This window comes from Cygnus atratus, chromosome 3 (genome assembly GCF_013377495.2).
Source record: "Cygnus atratus isolate AKBS03 ecotype Queensland, Australia chromosome 3, CAtr_DNAZoo_HiC_assembly, whole genome shotgun sequence".
Lineage (NCBI taxonomy): Eukaryota > Metazoa > Chordata > Aves > Anseriformes > Anatidae > Cygnus > Cygnus atratus.
Window position 1 is genome coordinate 37,131,569 of NC_066364.1, and position 23,454 is coordinate 37,155,022.

The window sequence follows — 23,454 nt, forward strand, 5'->3', positions numbered from 1 at the left end:
CCATATATTTAAGGATAAAGGGCTCTCTAACTTTTTCTTGCCCAGTTTCAAAATATTGAACCAATATTGATGTCACTTACAGCGCTACTGAAGTCAAATTTGTGGATTTAATGGAGGGTGGAGTTGTCCAATAATCGTTATCTTTTGAGAAATCTGAGATACCTAATTGTTCATGTCTGAATAAAGACAAGATAGTGCTAGATAGCTGCAGTGCTTCGTCACTGTCTGTGGTGTGTTTTGGGTTCCAAATACTGTTCTTACAAATTTACTTTCTGACTTTCAGATACCTGAGGGATCTTGGATACTCCCAAGAAGAGATGCACGCTTTTACTGCATAAAACCGTATGAGGATATCAATGTCTGTTTGTACAATACAATCTTATTTATTTACCTTCATGAATTTAAATAAGTGAGAAGCAATTTTGTAAAGACTTGAAATTTCACTCTTGGTACCAAACTGTTTCTTGGAGGAAATACATCTTTGACAAAAAATTTTATACTGTGTTTTATCTTGTCTTTGTAAATATTTTTGCTAATACTTTAGTCATCCAGGATGTTAATTTATTGTAGAGGGAAGCAGAAGTGTGTAGTATACGTTATGTAAGGTATTTCATGTTGTTTGTCTGTGAATATTCTTAAATTTATTGCAAGCACTGATTTAGATTTTAACCTGAAAAGCTTATTATTTCTTACTGTAAAAAGTCTGCAGAGCAATACTGTCCAAATTTAAAAATTGCACTGTAACTCAGGTAACCAGTTATTCAAAAATGTTCATTTTCATCTGAAATCTCTATTTGACTTGCAGGTGATCCAATTATGTTTTCTGGCTTTGTAAACAAAGAATAAAAGTAACTTTGGTAAAACAAAAAATTATCTCAGATAATAAAAAAAATAAAAATTTTACATTACAAAATGTATTTTTGTAAATTTTCTTTATTTTCAGTTTATAATGTGATACAGAAGGATTTCCAGAGGCTTAGGACACCAACTGAGAACTCATTACAGAGGCATAATCTTGGTCTGCCATGAAGTTTTCTGTGTGGCTACATCGATATTATTCATCACTTATCTTGAGCTGTTCTGAGGGTAAAAACATGATAGCCCGTGGCCTGTAGACACCATGGTAAGGACCATGGAAGTACCTAAGAATAACTTGACAGGTTACGGTATTATTAAACATAATGTAATAAAAGAAACCCATAGATTCTAATACCAGTATTGAAAGTATGTCATGAGCCTGTAATTTGCTGTCAAATAACAGCTTGGACAAAAAAAAGTAGTAAAGCAGCTACCACCATTCTAGATGTGTCAGTAACATCTGTACACATTCTTTCATTATTTCTGTTTGCATCCTCCTTTTATGTGTTGAATGGGTGTTTATTCCTAAGAAGGCAGACTTGTGATTGTGGGATCTATAATTCGGCTTTCATGGGAAATATCTTAATAATGCTTTTTTGAAAGGTTAAATTGCTATCTGACAGTGACTGACTATCCTAAACTGAGCAATCATCTCTTTAGTGCCCTCTCATGTGTTAGACTTGAAGTTAGAAAAGGATATGGCTGTCAGTTATTGCCCATGGGTCACAGCGTATTTCAGTAGTAGAGTCATTATTTTGTCATCTAGAAGGATCTAAAAGTTTTCAGTTATAGTTTTGTATGTGTGGAGATTTGTATTACAAAGCCCAGGTGCTCTGAACAGGTTTCTTTTCCTCTGAGCAGAAACGTCAGTGTTACATTGGAAAAACAAAATGCTTATAACATTAAATTTTATAGTGTTTTTTTTCTTCTGTCACAGATGCAAGATCACTGCGGTGACTTCAAAAATTACATTTTGGTGTTAATGACTGAAGTTTACATCTTCCATAGCATACTGAGGATTCCTAATTTTCCCATCACTCAAGATCTGATGGGATCGCTGTGCTAAAGGAAGCTTTTCTGTCACCCGTGTAAAAGGACTTCATTAATTCCCTCCCTGTTGGGCTTTCTGGTTGTAACGGGTTACTTTGCCAAAAAGATGCCTTTTCTGCTCTCACTGTCTGCATCCACATTAATCCAAAAGGGCAAAATATTTTGAATAAGTAGCTGCTGTGACTTGGTGCTTCAGTGATTTTTATCCTTTGACTTAGGCTGTGTTCAGGCTATGACTTCCCAAAGGCTTTGTGCATCTAGTCCATCTAGTGTTCATAGATTTGGAACTGCTTCAGAACAGGTCTAGAAGTCTGCAGTTACTGTATGTGGTTTCTGAAAGCTTGTTTCCAGTCTGGTGTACTACTGGGAATTTCTGTTTACGGTTGCCTCTTGAAGGGAATCGTGCTCTTGGAGACTTCAGGGCTGTCAGAAAGGATGAGGAAGTAGACTCTGAAGAGGTCAATGCTAGAATATGGAAATTTCTAAAGAGGCTTTGGGAACATGCAGGTCCCAGTGTTACTAGTACTAGTAACTAGTGCCCTAGTACAGTTTGTGATAGGAAGCTGTCTAGAACTGGTTTCTTTGCAAGCTTAAAGTACACCTGTTGCTGAGGGCTGTTGCACACACCTAGCAGCTGTATGAGAAGAAATGAGCTATCATGTCTTTACCCTTGGCTTATAGGATCTGACTGCTGCAGTAATAATTAAGCAGGGAAAGGAACCAAATTGGTAGCTGCTCTTGCATATCCAACAAGTGGTTGAGTGCAGAAGTACTATGCTGTGGTGGTTCTTCCAGATCATGGGGCTGGAGTAAACTTCCTGGATCTTGGGCTGCTTCTGTCCACATGAAAAAGAACAGTCTAATTCTAGGGCTTGTTGAGAGTGTATTTTTCCTGGAAATATCATTAATCAAAGCTGAGTAATATTGAGATGCTGATGTTACTAATGAGGAGCAAAAAAATATTGTGACGTCCTTGGAGGTTTCAATATGCAAACTTGTTACCTTGGAAAATATTTGAACAGTTGCCTTCAGTAGTTAGTTTGTAGTTCATTCATTGGCAGTCACTATCAGGCACCAAATTCAGAAGTGTTTCTGTTCGTGATAAGAACAGAATATCAAAAGCTGGTCTACTGAAGGGGAGAGGCTGGAGATTCCTGCGTGAGATCATCCATGAATAAATATCAAGTTACCAGTTTTATTGTTTGGACAAATGCACTCTGGGGATCGCATTCCACTGCAGAAGAGAAAAAAGCTGATGATCCTACAAGGTGTGACATGTTGAGCATCAAATAGTGAGAGCGTTTCTGCTTTCTTTTGGGATGAATGAATAGACCTGTCAAATGACTTGTTTTAAGTAACACAAAACTAGTATTCTTATGCAAAGTTTCATACTTTGGCATTTTAATTGTTGCAAGTTACAGTCACTGAATTATTGTGGGTAACTTAATTTATTCTCATCTGTTTGAAGTGTTGTTTTTTGTTTGTTTTTCAAACATCTGCACTACAGTTGTGTTATAGTGGCATCTAGTTCTCAAAAAGTACCTGAAGTGCCATCTTGCAACTTCAGATGGTTGTGTTCTGTGGCTGATTGTTACAGAGGAAGAGATCAATACTTTGATATTTTCTGTAAGCTTAAAAAAAAATATTATCAAAGTATATAAAATAAATACAGTATTTGTAACTGATATTTCCTCAGCTGGATCGTCACCTTATGACATAATTTTAAGAATTTGTGCATCTCTGGGACTGCAACAGGTTTATTTCCTGAAAGGTGGATTTTTTTTTGGTATGTCCAACACTGATATGACTTTCAGTCCTTTCTCACGATTTAAATGACTTGCCATGACATAGAATGGACTTTAAGCTTTCAGTTGGTTAAACTGACTTTTACAGTAAGTTTGTGCTCAGCAAAATGATAACACTACCCAGTTTCTGTTGAAGCTGACCTGCAGATTCAGAATTACTGGATGGGAAAAGGAGAGAGGGAAGAGGCTCTCGTGTGCTGTGCAGAGATTGATGAGAAGAGCTCCATTTTCCTAGGAAACAAGACTAGAAATGGAAGGTGACATCAGAAAAGTATTGTCCTATACTGTTTTTATATCAATGACCTGGTTAATGTCAGAGAAACAGCCTCTGAAATCAATGTTGCTCAGTGCCATCTCTGGATGGTAGTTCACCAAGAAACAAACCTGTTTTAGTTTACCAAAAGGAACTTTGAAACATTTATCAAAAGGCATGGACTTAATCTCTATGTTGTCAGTCTCAAACAAGAAACTTCTGTGGAAAATCTTTTATGGGGAAAAAGGGACCTCTGCAGTCTCCCAGCTCTTTGTTTGGAACATGTTCTTGGATCGACTCTTCACGTAATTCTTGTTGCATGTACAGGTGTAAATGTTTTTCCTAATTAGAATAGTAGCTTGAAGAAATACTCTAGTGTAATATATTAATAATAATAATCTGCCAAGAGACTATTCTTAAAATACTTGTTCTTCTGCACATGAAAAATAAAATAGTTAATATTATACAATATAGAAGCATAGAACAGTTTGTGTCGGAAGAAACCTTAAAGATCAACTAATTCCAACACCCCTGCAATGGGCAGGGACACCTCCCACTAGAAGGTATGTAAGAAGGTGTGTAAGAAGTTTACATCATATTTTGTTGTTGAAGATATTCCGATTGAAATTCCAATTATACATTTTAATCCATTAATACTAGTGTTTTATAGTTAGCTGCTGTTTACCATTGATAGTGAAAAGTAATGACGAACTGTAACAATAATTTGTTTGTGAGTTGTATTTTAAAAACTCAGCTGCTTGACTTTTGTTGCATTTAGTACATGTGAGGAACACCATTGTTTAGTTTTTATAGGAAAACCTGATTTGCACATAAATCAGTTCTAGTTCTGGAATACTTCCATATTCTAAGGCTGATTAAAGCAGGTTCAGAAGAACCAATATGAAGTGGCATAGTTGATTATTTCTTTGGTGCTGCTCAAAGAAATGTTTGTATGTTCATTAGGAGAGAATTGTTTATAAAAAATAAAAAATCTTTTAAAAATCACCTAGTAAAATATAAGGGATATGAAGAATGCAATCATTCAGTAGGTCTTCATTAACAACAACAAAAAAGCACATTCTGCACAAACACAATGTTTTGCTTGTTTCAGGGCATCGGTAGTTCCTACTGTTCTGGAGGAGGTTCTGGTAAGGCAGAAAAATTTGCTCTGTTTTCTCCTCCCATGCATTTTTTTCTGAGCAAAATTGATTTTTTTTTTGGAGGAGCCACAGAAGCCTCCATGTAAGTATACCTTTTGTCATAATAACCCTTAGCTAGTTTTCTTGAAAAATTCCTGCATTATAAAATTGTGCGGCAATTGCCTTATTTTAAGATAGACACACATTTTATATTTTGTATCAGTGACCTTTTAACATCAGTGGCTCACGTTACAAGATGTTAAAATGAACAGTTTGTTCTAAATTGAACAGTTTGTCCTACAGTAGAAGGCATGTCACCAGTATCCTGGAAATATATCTGCCCTTTACATCAGAATACTATATTCTGGTTTTGTAGTTTTTAAAAAACAACAACAAAATAATAATTTGTGGAAGGTACAGACATAAAGGCTGCACACTAAATCAGAATTTGAATGGGAATTTTCAGAAACTTTTCTTTACGAACCCACTACTTCATAAAATAGTGCTGTAGAAGAATGCAATTTTCTACTCTCGTGCTTTTCTTGCAGGTGGGTCTGTAATGTGTGGTCCTTTGAGCTGGGTGGTTTGCAAATAGGAGAACAATCTGCAAATGTTTCAGTTTCACCTACAGTCTTCATTGCTCTGATCTTGTCAAGGATAATATCCCTACTGTGACGGTAGCCCTTCTAGGAGGGCCTCATCAGGAGGGCATCTTTAAGCATGGCAATCTGAATTTCCAATTAGGAAAACACCTATTTAAACATCTTTTTGCAACAATTGAAATCCAGATTACAACCTAGCATACAGTTGAAAGCAGTCATAATCTATTATCTTTACTGGAGTTAAGTGGAAGGACATTCATTTGCAAGTGGACTTCCCGATCAGATAAGCAGAGTTGCTTGTTTCACCCAAGGTGGGCACTCAAGACTTCAGGCACTTCAAGGATTTTTAAGATGTAATTTAGGAAGAATCGTCATACTTCTAAAATCTTCTGATTTCCTTTGTAGTTCTGAATAGAGCTCACATTACTCACAACTTGTTTTGCACAGAGTAGCTTAGCAACACTTGGCAATCTGACATTATCTCAGCTTTCTAATCTAGGCATGATATAGTGCTGAAAGTGGCTGAAGTTTAGGTTTTACTTTTGTCGTTCAAATACCTGAAGGGGTTGTTGCAGATTACAAATTTTATAACTTTCTGCAGTGATGAACATTGGTCTGAATGTCTAAAATCAAGATTAATTTGTCTTAACAAATGGGGTTTTTTTTTGAGGTAGAGATGCTCATGGTCTGCCTGTTCATATCTAGGTAGCATCACAGCCTTACGTGGCTGTTAAAATGGAGCTGCTTACAGTCTGGTTTGCTGCTGTAATCAAACTTCTTTATTGCTGTTTATATGACCCAACAGGCACGTTCCTGCAACTGTCCTGCTTTACTGTGCGAGCTCATGTTTATTAAGCATATTGCCAAGTGGCTTCTGTGACTTTTAGAAAAGATGCTGGAGAACTAAAGCACTTGTCTTCAGGTGAATGTTTCAAGCACTGCTCTCGAACAGGATTTTGCCAGTACCTTGGATGGGAGAGCCCGTCATGCAGTCTATACTCCTGGGGGCTTTCAAGACCTGGCTGCATACAGCTCTGAGCAGCCTGGTCTGATCTCAGTTGATGCTGCTGTTAGCAGCAGGTTGGACAGAGACTGCCTTCACACCTAAACCAATCTTTAATTCTGTGAATGTTTCCAAAACCTTACTTTTTCCTTGATAACAATTCCCGTTAATCTGTATTTCACTTTCATGCAGATTCTGTTGTTAAAGATTATAGTAACCTGCCCATCATGTTTTGAATGAAAAGCTAATAGAAGGTGAAGTATTCTTCAGTGATGCCTTTTTTTTTCTTTTTCTTTTTTTTTTTTTTTAATTCACCATGTATGTATTTTTCTCTATGTTGAAAGTCATAGAATGTAGGTCCTGGCTATGAATACATGAAAATGACAAAACACTGCTGAAAGGGTTTATAAAAGGAAATCCAAGTAGACTAGGACTGTGCGATTAGAGATTACAGAGGAAAGCTACAGAGCCAATAGTAAACATAATATAGCTGGAAAGAAATGTCTTAGTTTGCATGAAACTGCATTCATGTATTCCAAATAAGGGGGGAAAAGTCGTGTTAGTGAAGGCACAGGAATCAACAGTTTTCCTCTGACAAAGCAGTGAAGGGTAAATTGTGTGCACATTTAATGAGTAGGTCAAACCAAAGATGATCATTAGCAGGAACCCATGGCAATTAGCTACAACAGCTGAACTGCCCCTGTTTAGTCAAGCGGCTGAGCTGGATGCTGTGGAAATGGGTAGTACTGTCCCCTGTGCCTTCTCCTGGAAAATGTGGTATGCTGCTCTGCACCTTCAGGAGGTCATTTGTCTCCTCAAATACATGCTTTTTCATCTGTTTCTCCAGGTAGATAAGTCCTCCGTCAGTTTGAATTGATGCAACTTGCCAGGAGGAGTGAGCTGAATACTAGGGCTGATGCAAAGGAAAAGCTGGGATTGCTCAGATGCTCCTGGACAGTGGCATCTCGGCCCACAGTAATGCTTGCATGTGGCATCAGATCTCCTGACCAGGACAGTCAGTTGCTGACTGGGTGGTGACAGGAGCTTGCATTGCAGTGAGCTTTGCAGTCCTGGTGTCTGCTGGACCAGGTGAGACCCTGGAAAGTGGCTCTGCTCCGTTCTGGTAGTTCAGCTGGCCCCCGGTGCTGTGTGAATGCTCTACAACACGCACGGTGCATTGCTACTGAATATTTTCCATACATACAAAACATCTCCTAAATATTCTGCCTATGCAGAAAATACTATTCCTTGGTCTTATGTCACTGTTCCTGCAGGAAGAATTTCTATTAGCCGTTGACAAAATCTTACCTATGTACAATTCGATCCGTTCTGTAGCAGGGTCCACCCTGAATGTTAACACCTTTAAGAGCACAAATTGGATGAAATACAGTGGGAGCCGCTCGGGAGAATTTCAAAACCTGTCCCAGATTCCCAGCTGCTGAGCTCCTATGGCAATTAATTGTGAAGGTTCAATTACACAATCCTAGCATGCTGGGTGTGCACCTAGGTACAGCCCTCACACTCTGCTATGCCACAACTCTAACTAAAAGTGAACTTGATTTTCATGCTTACAACTCAGAATTGAAGCTCTGTAGCTCTTGCCACCCTATGCTCACATTGAACCTTTTATCTTGCAAGCTGATTTTTAGGCAAGATGCCCAGCTTGTCCGAGGCCTTTCCAGCCACAGGTTCTTCAGTCAAATTCTGGCTGATCCAGCATGAGCCCAGGCAGTTTAATAGGCAGCAAGAAAAGTAGCAGCAGGAAGACAAAAGCAACACATGTTCTGCCTCTTATTTGTGCTCCAGTTGATGAAATTTGTGTGTGATGTGTTCTGCAGTTAGTTGAATATCCATGTTTTACATGCAAAGCAATTACCTTGGCTCATATAAGCATTAAATTGGAACAATTTTTTTTTTTTAGGTTGTTATTGAAAGTACCATAGCAGGTTTTTGTCCAGGTTAGGTATTTTCCCATTCTTTTATTCCTACACATTACTATATGCTAAATATTTACATGGAAAATTGGGGGTGGCAGAAAAAAAATCATTAAAAAATTACATTCCGTATGGTTCAGAGGTTTTGGCTGTGTATTTTAAGAATTACCACAGGGCAAGATTTAGCTTGAAACTGAGATGCCAAACTGAGGTGTCTGCAGTTGAGCGAAGTTTCTGAACTGCCTCTGAAGCAAGTGGAGCTCAAATCAATACAGTCTGTGCATTTCAGAGCAGTAGCTGTTGAGTTTGAGATCGGAGGCCCCGGTGCCACTTGGGATGCTGTGTGGTGCCCCAGGTCTGCATACAGGACTGACAAATACCTCGCAGGGCAGCTGGAAGGCCTCCAGCCTGCCGGGGCAGTTGCTGGAGGCCAGAGTGTATTTCAGGTGCCTACAAAGGTACTGAGCATCATCTGTGCTGTGCAGGGGTCATCTTCAGAATCAGCTGGGTTGCTCTGTGGATGCTGGTGGGATTGTAGACACCCAAATTTTGGTGGCTTATTCTGGAGCTGCCTCAGTGTCAAACAGTTGCGCTGCCAGCCTAAGCGTTAATCTAATACATGATGCTTTTGCTGGAGGAGTGGAAGCATTGTGATCTTTTTTTTCTTCTTTCTTCAGGTCATGCTTGTCAGACAATGTTTTCTACACATCTGAAGCACAGTTGGCTGCCTCAGAACTCTTTTATTTTCCTCTACATGTGTATAAAAGCCCTTCTGTATGGGAATGCAAACAGTTACCAGAGATTGATTGGTATAGTAATGCAGTGATGCAGGATTTGTGAATAACTGTATTACTAATCTGAGCTACTCATGTTTCTGAGATAACCAACCCCTAATTCCATAGTTTTTAGGCTAACATGAGTAGTCCTGGGTTGTGGGTCCTGCGTTGTGGGTTGGCTTCTGGGGGTTTGGTTTGGTTTTGCTCTTAGTTTGAATAGGATTAAGCATTAGTGAGGGAGGGATGTGGCAGCCCCGTTCTGTTTGAGACGAGATGAACTATCAGCTTCCCCACCATATTTTGTTATCATTGACAGAAAAAATTTTCAAAAATATCCATAAGCTGTTGCTGAACCTACAAACAATTGGATGTATGGCCATCCTCCTTGTGTGGAAATGAAATTTCCAATATCATTAAAACTCCTGTCTCATTATTTAGGTCTTTGATCACTAGTAATGTAGAATAAAAATATCTGATTAGAAGTGTGTGAACTGAAGCAGAGATGTTTGCTAGTGCAGTTGTAGTCTGGATGCATCTCCTTGGAGTTTTTTCTCTTTTATTAGCAGAATTTCATGTTTTAAGCTGAAGTTTCAAGGCAGGCCTGGATGCTTTGTTCCTATGGAAACAGATTACTGTCTCCAAACAAATCGGGCATGCTGAGTTGCTGTGGAAACACAGGTAAGAATTTCTAGTAGGTGCAGAAAAGTGCCGAGCTGGTGGGGCTGGGAAGTTGACACCTTGCATCTGATGGGAGCCAGTGCCAGATGCCCCAGAAGGGAGTGAAGAGTTCCCTGGGACACAGATTTTAAGGGTATTCACCCTTAAAATGGACGAATATTCCTCCAAGCCCCAGCTTCATATCCTTATGCTTTTAATCATGAAGAGCACTTGTCCGTCCTCTTTTGTAACTTCTCAGTAGATCTGTTGATTCTGTTATTGATGATTGGGCTTGTAGAAATTAAAGAGGAAATTTTATTTTGATTTAATTTTATTTTTATTTCATTTTTTGAAGTCAACTTGCAAATGTTTCTAATTGAAATATGTGCTGGCAATCCTATCCGTATCTGCAGGGAGAGAACCAGGTCCTTTTGGAGGTGCTTTCTCCTCCTTGAAGTAAAGAACCCATGTAAAATGCGTTGAGAGTCATAGTGAATTTAAAAGCAAGTAAAATTAGAAGATTGACTCGGTTGTGGGAAAATACAGAGAGATGTATATGTATATATACACCTGGGAGAAAACGCAAGGAGGAGGGAGGGGAATGACAGTCTAGATTGTAGCAGAGGAATAACTGCATGCTGTGCAAAGTGACTAGACTTAGTCATGCAAGAGAAGCTTTTGGTAATGTATATTTAAAACCAGGTACGTTTTTGGGAGCACAGCATGATGAAAGCATTTTCCTCATAGAGTCGGAAGAAATGCCTGCCTCGTTCCCTCTAAAGAGGCAAGAAAGTTGCTAAGCTGACTGCACGGCTCACGGCTGGCGGAAGGAAGGGAGCAGTCCTGCTTCCCCTGCTTTTAACTCTGTTCATTGTGACTTGCAGGGCAGTACGGGAGAACACAGAGTGCAATTTCAAGCATCAGCTCCAAGAAAGATGAACCAGAGGCGAAATGCTTTAGAAAGGAGTCATCTGCTTCAGTTCAAGTTGTGATAATTACACCCCGAATGGTGACCGCTGTGAGGAAAAGCCAAGACAGGGCTGCTCAGATGCATACTCCAAGCTGGCAACAAGGGATATAAGAGTAACTGCTCTAAATGTAAAATGTTGGGGAGATGAAAAGGAAAAAAAAGCCTTTATACTGATCACTTCATGCAATTTTTTAATGATGTAAATGGTTAAAGGCCTCCACAGATGCCCTTAGATCACTGGTAGGACAGAATGATACTTAAAATGTAACTGTGCTTTACATTTTTGGGTCAAGATTTCTAAAAATTAGGAACCTGAAGGTAGGTGCCTGAGTATGGAGGGCATAAAAGCTAACTCTATGAGGCATAAGGAGCAGCTGTGCCCATCTCAGTGCCCACCAGCTTGAATAATTGCCATTTGTGCCTAAAGGAACAGCTATGTCCTACATCCATAGCAGGCTGAGCTACTTGACAGAAGTGCAGCTAATGCCTCTGGTATCTCAGACTGTTTGGAGGAGAGGGGTTTGCTCCTAAATGCCACAACCACCAGCAGTTTTATGTAAGGTGGTCTTTCCCTACCCACCACTTTTGGCTCTTCAGCAAGATGAATGAGTAAAAGCAGAATAGATCCTATAAGGTAGCATGCTAAAGTAGAAAAAATAAAAAAAAAGAAATTGTTTAAATAACATTTTAAATCCATCTACAATCCTATCAAGATTCTATGCCATTTCTCTTAGGACAAATATGTCTATTAATAGGATGTCTCCAGTACACTTGCTAAATGAACAGTGTTCTTTTTCTGTGCAGACAGTCCTAGGAAATTATTTTCCTGTAGAGAATATTGAATACTGAAGTCTTGAATACTAGATTTCCTGGGTAGTACGCCTTATATGCAGAAATTCCTCTATATATTTTGAAACCAGTGAAACAAGCTTAATAATTTAGTATCTTCCCTGTTGTTCTTTTCACAAGCTGTAGAAACCTTGCCATCAGTGCTTCCGAGTTTACATGTTAAAAACAGTATTTGGCAAACTAGTGCTGTGTCCTCTTCTTCAGTAACAGCCAGGGATTTTGTCAGCCATCCCAGTCTTGCACTCTGGAAACCATGCAGCTCTGTGGGGGTTGCTTTGGCTCTGTTCAAGCTCTCAGTGTGAGGGATGCTGGTGCTATGGCAGTGGTACCTACCCACCTTTGGTCTTGGTGAATACAATAAAGATGGACCCTGCCAAATGTTTGCACCTCTTCTCGTGTTTACTGAAGGGTGGTCAGTAGTGGAAGGACAAGTCAAACATCTGCACTCTTCCAGCAAACCATGTCTTATTAAGATTTAAAAAAAAAAAAAAGAGGCAAACAAAACAGCAACAAAAACCAACAACCCTTTGTTGCATGTTGAGAACATAAGAATGGGGTGTCTTGTCTGTATAAAGAAGACATTTGGCAATCTCTATCTTGATAACACCTTGTAATGAAAATAAAACATCTTGGTAAGCACTTAAATCCATGTAGCATTCTCTCAGTTAAATAAGAAAAATATTGTAATAAAACGTCAGTGTGTATCTATGGCTACAGAAGAGTTTTCCCAGTACTATGTTGTTTCTTTCAAAAATGACTTAGACTTTCATAACTAATGATGATTTGATAGCAAAACTTGCAAGTAGAGACCGAACTTTTATGTAGTCTCTTTCTTATTGTTATTATGAGTAGTTCAGATTAACTGCAAGGAATTGAGTGTGCCTCCTTTCCCTTTTCATTCTTTGTTGGAAGTGAATAAAGCCCATGAATCCTGTGCATAACTGCTTGTTTTTCAATTAGAAAATCTAATTTTGTTCATTCTTCAAGTCAGATGAAAAAAAGTGATTTTTTTTATACCGCTAGCTAAGGACCATTAAAAATAACTGCTTGAAATACCCAAATTTCCATCAGTTGTTAAGCTTTTGATGAATACTGACTACTACAAAGCCCTGTTGAGATTCATCAGCCCATCAGCTTGCATTGAGAGAACTTAAGATGAACTCTGCTTTGACAGTCCAACATGTCCTCCAGCAAAACTGGGCAGCAGATTTAATGCTCCTGGTTTTGTCTGTGCTGCGTCACAGTGGTTGGCTTCCTGGTGTCACTGAGCTGCAGTTTTTACGCTGGAAGCCATAATCTGAGGCAGCTGGGCAGGTTTGATCATAGTAAAACAGGTTGATCTATTAGAAAGCCAAACAGTGTGTCAGGGCATGGCAGTGAGGTGTCCTGATCTGATAGACTGTACAAACCAGAGTTTTTTGGTTTTAAGGTTTCTTAAGGCACCTTAAGAGAGAACATAGCTGGAACGTGCCAGGAATGGTCTGTTTGCCACCCAGAACAATGTGAATTTTAGATACTTCTTGCTGGGAATAAAGTCAAAAGAAGCGTGTTGTGCTCAGTTGAACAGGACACTGCCAAGAGCAGAGTATGTCTCAGGTGGGCAGACTCCTACAGAAAGAGGCACATAGTGCAATTTTTGTCCGTATTCTGGACATAGTTGTATTGCTAATGACATGCAGGGTTCTTGGCAGTCCAAGCAACTTCCTAAGTAAAAGCATGTTTGCTTTTGTTTTCTCTTCCACGTAGGCTGGTATTGTGGTGGTGTGTGCAAATAAATTTTATTTACTCAAGGGAGTATGCATGAAAGGTAAATTCAGAAGTTTTATTCTTCTAAGCTGTCTACAGTGAAACCCACAGAGTGAAATTTTAATCAATAACTAATGATTGTATACATATTTGAGTGTAGTGCAATCTCCTCTTGGAAAAGCCATTAAGAGCTAATCTAATTCTAAGCATGGCAGCAATATTTGTGAATTGTGCACAGGGACATGAGCACAACCTGAACACTACAAGAAGGGGCTGACAGAACTAGACCCAGAAAAGAAGGGCTATCTGGGAGTATCTCTCAACATGTGCTGCTTGATAGGTGAGCATGGCTCATGAAGAATAAACCCATCACTCAGGCACAGGGGTTTCTCCTTTACGGTTGTGTGCTTGAGGTTTGGAAGTGTTTTCAGAAAGGGATTATCCTGACCAAATAAGAATGTGACCTATGTTTCTTGTACCTCAGCAGATGCTTTGGTTTCAGACTTTTGGAAGAACAAATTGAGTGATAGTTGCCTTAGCCTAGTTCTATGTCCACTAGTCATCCATCCCTTCAAAACTGAAAAGGATGCTCCTGACTGTAAGGTTCAGTGAGAGAACTCTTCTTTCTAACCCAGGTTTGTGTGAGGCAAGACAGTGAAAATGGTTGTAGCAACTAGGCAACTAGAGTGTCAACTCCTAGGCACTGGTGAAAACTACTGGCTGGCCCTGTGCTAGTGTCTGTCCTAGTACTTGTGACACTGCTCAGTCTGCAAATGCTACTCCTATGGGGTAAGAAACCTAATAGCCACTAGTGAGTAGGGCGTCATTCTTAAATGCTTCATCATTCAGTCTCTTCTGCTTGTGTAGCAGCAGGGTTGGAATATCCTGTTTCTCAAAGCATTTGTGACCACTGAGCTGTAGAGCAGCAGTGACTAGTCCACGAACTTAAAGCAGTGCAAGTAGGGCTTCTGCCCTGGGACTGTGCTGGCATAGACACAGAGAACTAAATTCAGGTGAAGTATCATGGCTGTGACTCTCAGGGGACATGGTGTTCCCTCATGCAGTGCCTTTTGAGAGGGCCCAGTTTCATGTGCATCTATAGCATTATCAGCTAGCTCGTTTCCTACTGAGCACACTGATCTTGGTGAATCCTTTTTGAAGAAACACTGTCGACTGTATATATGTCTGTGCTGGCACTGAATGTGCTTACCAGCCTGGCTGGTAGTTAAAACTAGCCTGATACAACAAAGAGAGCTGCGGTGCACTTACCTGAAGTTGACTAAGGCTCTTCAGTGTCTGTCTGAAAACAGAAATCAGAGCCTCAGAGCATTTCTTGAAAAAAATGCCAAGCTTGATAACCAGAGAAAAGAGCTGAAATGAATGCAAATGTTTTGACCAGTGGGTGTTATTTTGCTGACATGTTCACAAGGATGTTTAAAGATAGGAATGTGATGCCCTAAGAAGTGCTTTTAAAATAAAATGATTAATAAATGATTAACGAATTGGCATGTAATCCTGTAATGTGCCTGCACAGATCCAGGGGTTATGCCAAGGTGATAAATGTTAGCTTTTTCTTTTCTCCTTCAGCTTCTATAATCCTGAGGTCAGGCCCTGAATGCACATTCTCTTGCTGTCAACTGGGCCTGCAAAGGACTGTTTTGATGAACCTACTCAATAAATGCATGTCTTCTTCCTCCCCTTTTGCCATTGGGGAAAAATATTTTTGGCATGAAAGAATTTAATCAAATTACTAATTTGTTTGAAATCTTCCTTGTTTCTTCTTTAACAGTGGCATTTTTTTCAAGTCTAGGTTGTTCTTGAAAACAAACATTAGAACTGTTTTTAATAAAAACTACCTTGTCTGTGAAAATAATCTGTTCTGTATTGCAGAAGTATAATTACCACAGATGCTCTTTGAATGGTATAATTTAAGTCCTTTTTCTCATGGAAGAAAAGGAAGAAATGATTAAAAGCATTCCCATTACCTAAGAAGCACAGACTTCTTAAAAATGAATTCAGCGCTTTGGTGGCAAGTGAATTCTCTCACCCCAAGGAGCATTTCCAAGCATACACACAACCATCTGCATGAACCCCAGGGAGCAGTGGGTGTGGGACCTTTGTTTCAGCTTTGGTGCAGGTAGGTGCAAGAATCTGAGCTGTATATACCGTACATGCAGAAAGCAGTTTCTATGTATATCGTCTTCTAAAACAAAGTCTCTGCTATTGCACTGAGATCATATTAAACTATGTTCAGCTGGATAAGAGACAGTAAGCAACCTAGAGCCACAGCCAGTGGTAAGGCATGCTTGGGCTGAGAGGTGAAAGATTTCTTCCTGTAGTATGGTTCTACTTTACCTTTACATCTATTCTTCGACATTCTGTTTTATACTGGCTGTCAAGAAACTCTGATCTATTAAAAGGCCTGGAAGTTTAAGGCGTGTATCTTGTACAACGTGTCCACCTACAGTTGTTCTTTTTCTCATTTAATAGCCTCTGTGCCTCTGCAAGAGGCTAGATTCCAAATGTCTTCCTTCTGAGGTACAGTCATACCTCCCAGAAAGCTGTATTATATTTATTCCCACTACTCTACATGACTCTGTTTCGTTCCTCTCTCTCAGTAACGTACTTAACAGATCAAATGTGTCAAGACTCTGCTTATTGTTGCTCTTTGCTTCCATAACCTACCGTCACAGCTTTATCACTGATACTATGCACCTCTTCTCACTGTCTGATAGTAGGTTTTATTCCTTAGGTGTGCAAGACACTTTCTGAAACATCTGGTAAATAAAACTACTTGGCTGGAATTGCTATTATTGCTGTTCAGGAAACACCAGCTTGATATTTATATTTAAATCGCTATCATCTGCTGTGCAGTGTGTGATACTCCTGTAAATCAAACTGTGGTAGGTTGCCACTGAAGAGATCTGCAAGAAGTTTTCCTTTTAGCCGTTCTCTTTCAAGATGAGATATTTTTTCCAAAGTGATAATTTCCTGTAGTGCAGACTATTGAAATTGTGTTTATTAAGTCTTGCCAAACTGGAGCTAACTGTTCTTGAATACTGTTCCCCAAAGAGCCTTCAGTGATGAGGTGACCCTTAGTTTGGGGTAGATATGCAGCTGTCAGTGTTTTCCTGGGACTTACTGCTATCAATTTTGATTTCTATGTTCCCTTCCCATTTGTAATTGAAACAACCTTCTCCAGAGTGAAAAGGGTCACAGCAAAGGGGTCTGGACAAAGCAGACACAGCAAAGGAGTCTGGACAAAGAGATGGGGTGATGGCAAGGAAAGGCTGAAATAGTGAAAATGTGCTGAGCACCAGGACATACACACAACCTTTTCATCAGGTGGTTTTGACGTTAAGACTTTTCTGATTTATTATAAATTGTATGCTGTAGTTATTTCTAAAAACTAACACTTACAAATCTGCCATTGCTATATGTTAGTCAGTACTCAGACACTTGGGTTACACCAGTACCCATTAACCTGGCTGATAAATAACCATATTCAACAAGCAGGTGAGTGGACGACAGCTATTTGTTGTTAAATAAGACAGAATATCTTTGTGTATGAGTCTAGTAGCTGAAAAGCCCAGAGTGTAAACTTTAAGTATCTGTGAGTTAAACTTGGCATCAGTAGGTAGGCAAAAAGGATGCTCTTGCTGTTAACAAAGCAATAATTTAACAGAACTGCAGCTTCTTTTTGCTTACATCTCAACTTAAGATTTTTTTTTTCCCTCACACTGGGAGGGGAAAACTGTAAGCTGTACAACATTCCCTGTTCCTTTATGAGTGTTATAATATCCCTAACAGCAAGGGGGAAAAGCCAACCAACCAACCAAACCAAAAAATCCCACCTCATCCAGAAGTAAATCTAATACTACTCTTCCCTTCTGGGTAAGAAAAATTATAAGGAAAGTTTGAACTGAAACACTTCATCTGTTGCATAGCAATGTAGTCTGCTTGCTATCACATGGTTTGTGAGCCTGCATTTTTTGATTCAGATTCTAATTAAGAGTGCCCCAAAACTGGGACTATGCCCATAGTTAAGCAATGTAGGAAAGGGAATTTCCCCACACCCATGCATCTGTTTTTTTTTCAGTAGATTGCCATTGTTGCTCTGCCTTCAAAGTAAATCACCAAGGAATGGAAAGGTATTCCATCTTCAGAGGTAGCTGGGGTGACAGAAAGGTAAGAGGCATGATTCATCTTCCTTAACTATTCAGAAACCAATTCCAGGGTGTTCAGGTAATCTTGGCTTAGAGTCAAAGGACAACGGATGGGAAATGGTGCCTGCAGATCATGTTTCACCCAATTGCAGACAGACACATCTCCACTAGGCACTAAATCCCACGTTTCCCTCCCCTTTCCCTGCAGAGGAAACCATTTCTCATAGTTCTCAAGACACCTGTATTCAGTAAGGTGTATTGGGTTTGCATGGCAGGGTTTTGGTAGCAGGGGGGCTGCAGAGGTGGCTTGTGTGAGAAGCACCCAGCAACTGCCCCATGTCAGAGCAGAGCCAGCTCCAGCCGGCTCCAAAAGGGACCCACCGCTGGCCAGAGCTGAACCATGGAGTGACACTGGATGGGCCTTTGGGAGAGCAGAAGGTAAAATACTGATGTGTGACAGCAGCTGGGAGAAAGGAGTGAGAAAATGGGAGAGAAGCAGCCCTGCAAACCCCCAGGTCAGTGTTGCAGGAAGGCAGGAGGTGCTCCAGATGCCAGAGCAGCAGTTCCCCTGTGGCCTGTGGAGAGGCCCCTGGTGGAGCAGGCTGTCCCCCTGCAGCCCACGGGTCCCATATGGAGCAGATCTCCACGCTGCAGCCCGTGGAGGAGCCCCCGGTGGAGCAGGTGGATGTGGCCTGGAGGAGGCTGCGGCCCATGGAGAGCCCCCGCAGGAGCAGGCCCCGGGCCGGAGCTGCAGCCCGTGGAGAGGAGCCCACGCAGGAGCAGGGGGTCTGGGGGGAGCTGCCGCCCGTGGGGGACCCGTGCTGGAGCAGTTTGCTCCTGGGGGATGGACCCCGTGGTACGGAGCCGTGTGGGAGCAGTTCTTGAAGAGCTGCTGCCTGTGGGCAGCCCCTGCAGGCTCAGTTCGGGCAGGACGGCATCCCGTGGGAGGGAACCCGCGTGGAGCAGGGGCAGAGAGTGACCGTGAAGGAGCGGCAGGGACGAAGCATCAGGGACTCACTGCAGCCCCCATTCCCCGTTCCCCTGTGCCGCTTGGGTGGAGGAGGTGGAAGAGGGTTGATGGGAGGAAAGTGTTTTTTGTTTTTAGTTTCTCACTTCTCTAGCTTGTTAGTAGTAGGTAATAAATTATATTAATCTTCCTATGCTGAGTCTGTTTTGCCTGTGATGATTACTGCTGAGTGATTTCGCTGTCCTTATCTCAACCCTTGAGCTCCCAGTCCAAGGGGATATTTTGTCCCCTTTTCCCTTTGAGGAGGGGGAGTGAGAGAGTGATTGTGGTGTAGCTCAGCTCCCCAGCTGGATAAAACCACCACACAAGGATACAGCCAGTTATATAATCCACTAAAATACTCTTGCACTGAGACCTGATTTGAACTTATTCCCATTTTCCTTGCATCTTTTGAGATACGTATATATATATTTGGGAAAAGTCTTTTCAAATCTTGCATTTGGTATCAGAAAAGAATCAAGTGTAGTGGCTGAACTGGCATACTGAAAGTTGGGGGAGTGTTTGTACAAAGCCTGTTTCTTGGCTGAGAATCTTATCAGCCATCCTATGATGACTCTTCAGTTTTCCTATCCAGTTTAGCATAGTGAAAGGTTTCCAATACTAATGGATGACACTGGGAAAATTTATGGAATGAAAACAATTCATATGCAAAATACTGGACAATGGCCACGAAAGATGGAGAAAAGATTGTTGAAGCTGGGAAGTACAATGTGTACTAAGCATCAAATAATAGGAGAGTGAAGAGAGCAAGTGAGTCAGACAATAAACAAGTGATAGGTGGAGCCCTAAATAAATTTAATCAGACAGTAAAAACCATAACAAATTTGGAAGAAGATAGAAAAAGGATGAAAGGAAAATGCCAAGAGGCTGGAAATGAAATAGAAAGAGGAAAATTGATGGATTAAAATTGCCTTAATTTAAAAATGAAACCATAGGGGGAAAATTTATCATTGGACTTGGGAAAAAAGATAGAGATCTCACTATCCTCCCTCATTCAGCATGCAATTTGGGCAAGTCATCTCTAAGCACAGAAGAAAATGATTTGTAGTTACAGTCTGTACAGTTATTTGAGCCTGATATTAAGCCTCCCTGTGGAGCTCTCCCACTGCCAAGGCACTGGGTGATGTGGAACTGAGGCGCAGATTTGAAGTGCTTTACCCAAGTAGTCCATGGCTAAGCCAGAAACCAGAAACAGACAGTACTTGAAAACGTTCTTTCCTGCATGACTCTGACCTACATGTTGGCGTCCCTAGACTGGTCATCCCAAAGCAGCTAGCACTTGAAGACCAGGGCTTTGAGAGTCACTGTTCACGGCTGTGGTTAGAATCCAAACCTCTGCGTATGTGGCCATGCCTGTTTATTTTCATGAGCTCCATGATTTTTATTGAAGACAGATGCTTTGTACCATCTTTGTACTGGTATGATCCAATCCTATATGAGTTATTGGCAGGTTTTATGATTTGCTACACTATTTATACATGCTAGGGATTAGTATACCATCAGATGTTGCAGAGAATATTGACAGGTATGTGTGGAATGAGTTACCTCTGTGACAGTAAAATGTTGCAGCCATGCTGGTATGGCTCTGTGTTAGGAATAATGAGCCACATAAGAGACAAGGCTAATGAGTCAGCTTCAATGCCACACAGACACAACTTTGGGGATAGAAACTAGTGCTGTGTGTACTTACCAGATCAGGTGGTGCTAGCTGAAATATGCTTATTATGAACAATGCAAAGCATAGTGGTGGAGAGCTTGTAACTTGGGATCAACATTGTTAGCTTCTGTTTTCTTTCTAGTTGTTTCACTTACCTGGCACGTACAGCCAGTGCTTCAGAAACTCACACAGCTTGATTTGAAGTGGAAGCTGCCATTTCAATCCAGTAATGTTGGCAGTGAAATTTCAAGTCAGCATTTTACAGATTAGCCAAAATTTTCATAGTGCAGAGACTCTTAAGTGAGCTTGAAGTGATGCTTCAGACATGGGGTGTAAATGTCTGTGACCACAGGTTTGAGGTAGTTAGGCTTCCTCAACATCAGGCTTGGCTTGCAGCAAAGGCAGCTATATCATAGTTTAGATGAGAGAGAAAGAAAGGATAGTCTATCTGCCCTTAAAATCTGGGAGGTGTTCTTAACCATGGGATTGTGCTGGTATCTTCAGTTTTCTGCTCTCCCAGCATATCATGCTTTTGTGCCCGTGCTACTTCTGTAAAGATGGTGAGAAAATTAAGTTTAAATATTGTATTTCTATATTGGACTTGCTTTTCCTCCTGGAAAGTCAGAAAAATACTTGATACCAAATTAAACTAATCCTTGACAGGATACATCTATCATCAATTTACTTTCTCACTGCTAATGATGGAAGGCTTAATCATACTCACAAGGTAAGATTTAGGTAGAGACTTTCTAGTACCTTTTCATACTTCTCCTTTGTGATTTATAGCTGGGGTGTCTGTCTGTCTTTCCCCGAACACAAAATGCGACTGTATTTTTCAACTTTGGCCTTCTCATTCTCTATTTGGGCATCGTGCTATAACTTTTCCCCTGCCCCATTTAATCTCTATGTACTTCAGGACAGGGTCTGCCCCATTGTTTGGACTCATAGTATGTTCACGCAATGAAACTTCAAAATCTGGAACTACTGCCAAGGCTTATATTAAAAACAAAACAAATAAACAAACAGAAAACCAAACAACAACAACAAAAAAAAGGAACAGAAGTTCTTCAACTTTTTTTTTGGAGTTCCTTGGCTTTCTTTTCTTGGATGTCAAGCTTTTTCCTGAACGTTGTATTCTACAAGCTCAGAGGACATCCACCACTTTTGATTATCATCGTAACAGACTTATTAAAAAGGTAATTACTTATTACATTTTTACATATGCCAGGAACTTGAGTTGTAAGAATGACTTAGGGCTGTTAACAGTTTTGTTTTCAATTCCTCTTGTGTAATTCAAAAACTATTCTTCCTGAAGATAAGCAAAAGGGAGAAGAAGTTAATAATAAGGTCTTGCTGGTGAGAAGCACCTCAACATTAATTGTGTCTCTCACAAGCAACTTCAGACGTATCATTTCCACCCACACTAATCATAAAACCAGCACTGTGAATTGTTTCACAATTGTATCCCTGTCAAGTTGATGCCAATTTAGGACAATAATGTCTTTTTAAGTACTAAAACCTGATTTTCTTTTGATTAATAGGGTGTATGGTATGATTCCATAAAGCTTCCTATTATTTATATTATTTGAGCAGTTTGAACTTCACTCCCTTCTTGCAGACCAACCCAGCATGAGAATTAGCATATCACGCCTATTGTCACAGGAGGGCTTTTAAATATTTAACAGTTTAAACATACCTGGTATTCACATTTTAGCTTAGTTTTCTAAACCATACATTTGACTATAGTATGTTCCTGTGGTGGTGGTTTTTGTTTTACTCTTTCTTGAGAAGGGTTATGGATGTGTTTGTCTGGAATACACAGAGGGCTGAATTGTTCTTGAACCTTGTGGCATCCCCCTCTGTCCATTCTCTTCTGCTCCATTAAGTTCCAGTTTAGAACAAGTGGCCAGTGGGCACTGCAGAAACACTACTGACTTGGAAACACAAAGGTGTTGCTTTTATTAGCTCCAGCAAAGTCACTGGACTGACCTAAATGAGCTTTCTTTCCCTACCAAAGAAAGATCTCGGATGGACACAAAATCTTTTTATTGAATACAGACTTTTAAATTCTGTACTTGCAGAGTCTCTGACCAAAAAGATACTTTAACTGAAATAAGGCTTCATGCTACCTGTTGCACAGCAACGTTTTCAATGCTGCAGGGCAGAACTTTTCCATATATCATATTCGTACGGTTGGATGATCCCAGTGCCAAATCTTCAGTGGAGAAAGGCCTTCAGGTTAGCACATTCAGCATTTCCAATTTAGAAACAAGCCCTCTGATGGGAGCAGCCTTTTCTGAAGGAGCAAGAATGAATACTTATCACTTAGTTACTGGTAAAACGTTCTGACTTTCTGCCCTTCTACTGGCCAGCAGTTTTCCTACATTGATCATACCTATTCTCCATGCTCTCCATCTGCTGAAATTGTTTGGCCTCTGGGGCACTCTGGTTCTCATCATGCAGAAGATAAAACAGTGTGGTCTTCTCTCTGGCATGGTAAGCAGCTTAAAAACACTTTGCTAAAATCAAGAGTCAGATTTGAAGCTGGCCAAAAGTTTGAGTTTCCAAATGAAAGGTACTTGGCTATTCAAATAGCACTTACTTAAGTATTAAAAGCTATTTCTGAGAACCATCGTAGTCTAAACTGAAAGATTATTTCTTTGAAGAGACGTGACTCACAGGGATTAAAGGCTAAAAAAAGTATCGTTGTGGAAGTATATCTAAAGTTCTATCAAAGAAAACTTCTTCAAAGCTGAAGGTGGCTAAAAGCCAAAATGTTACATTCAGAATTCAGTGTGCTGTGGTATTATACCAACTGGGGATTTAAATTTAAAACAAAACAAAAGAAAACAAAAAAACAGCGAACCTGTTAAAAAGCAACATTTTCATTGGAGGTTAAATGAGATATGAGTTCTAAAGTTATGTTTGGTACTTTAAGTGTCTAAAACAAATGGAAACCCTT

General features: G+C 40.2%; 1 protein-coding gene across 2 annotated transcripts in view; it reads left to right on the forward strand.

Moving 5' to 3' along the window:
* The window catches only part of LOC118254347 (cytochrome b5 reductase 4), a 34,605-nt gene extending 33,692 nt beyond the window's left edge, over positions 1-913 (forward strand). For both annotated transcript variants that reach the window (XM_035559524.2, XM_035559525.2), the window contains one exon: positions 284-913. In XM_035559524.2, the coding sequence (XP_035415417.1) occupies positions 284-338 (55 nt within the window). In that variant the 3' untranslated portion in view covers positions 339-913. The remainder of the gene's footprint in view (positions 1-283) is intronic.
* Positions 914-23,454: the final 22,541 nt, after the last annotated feature.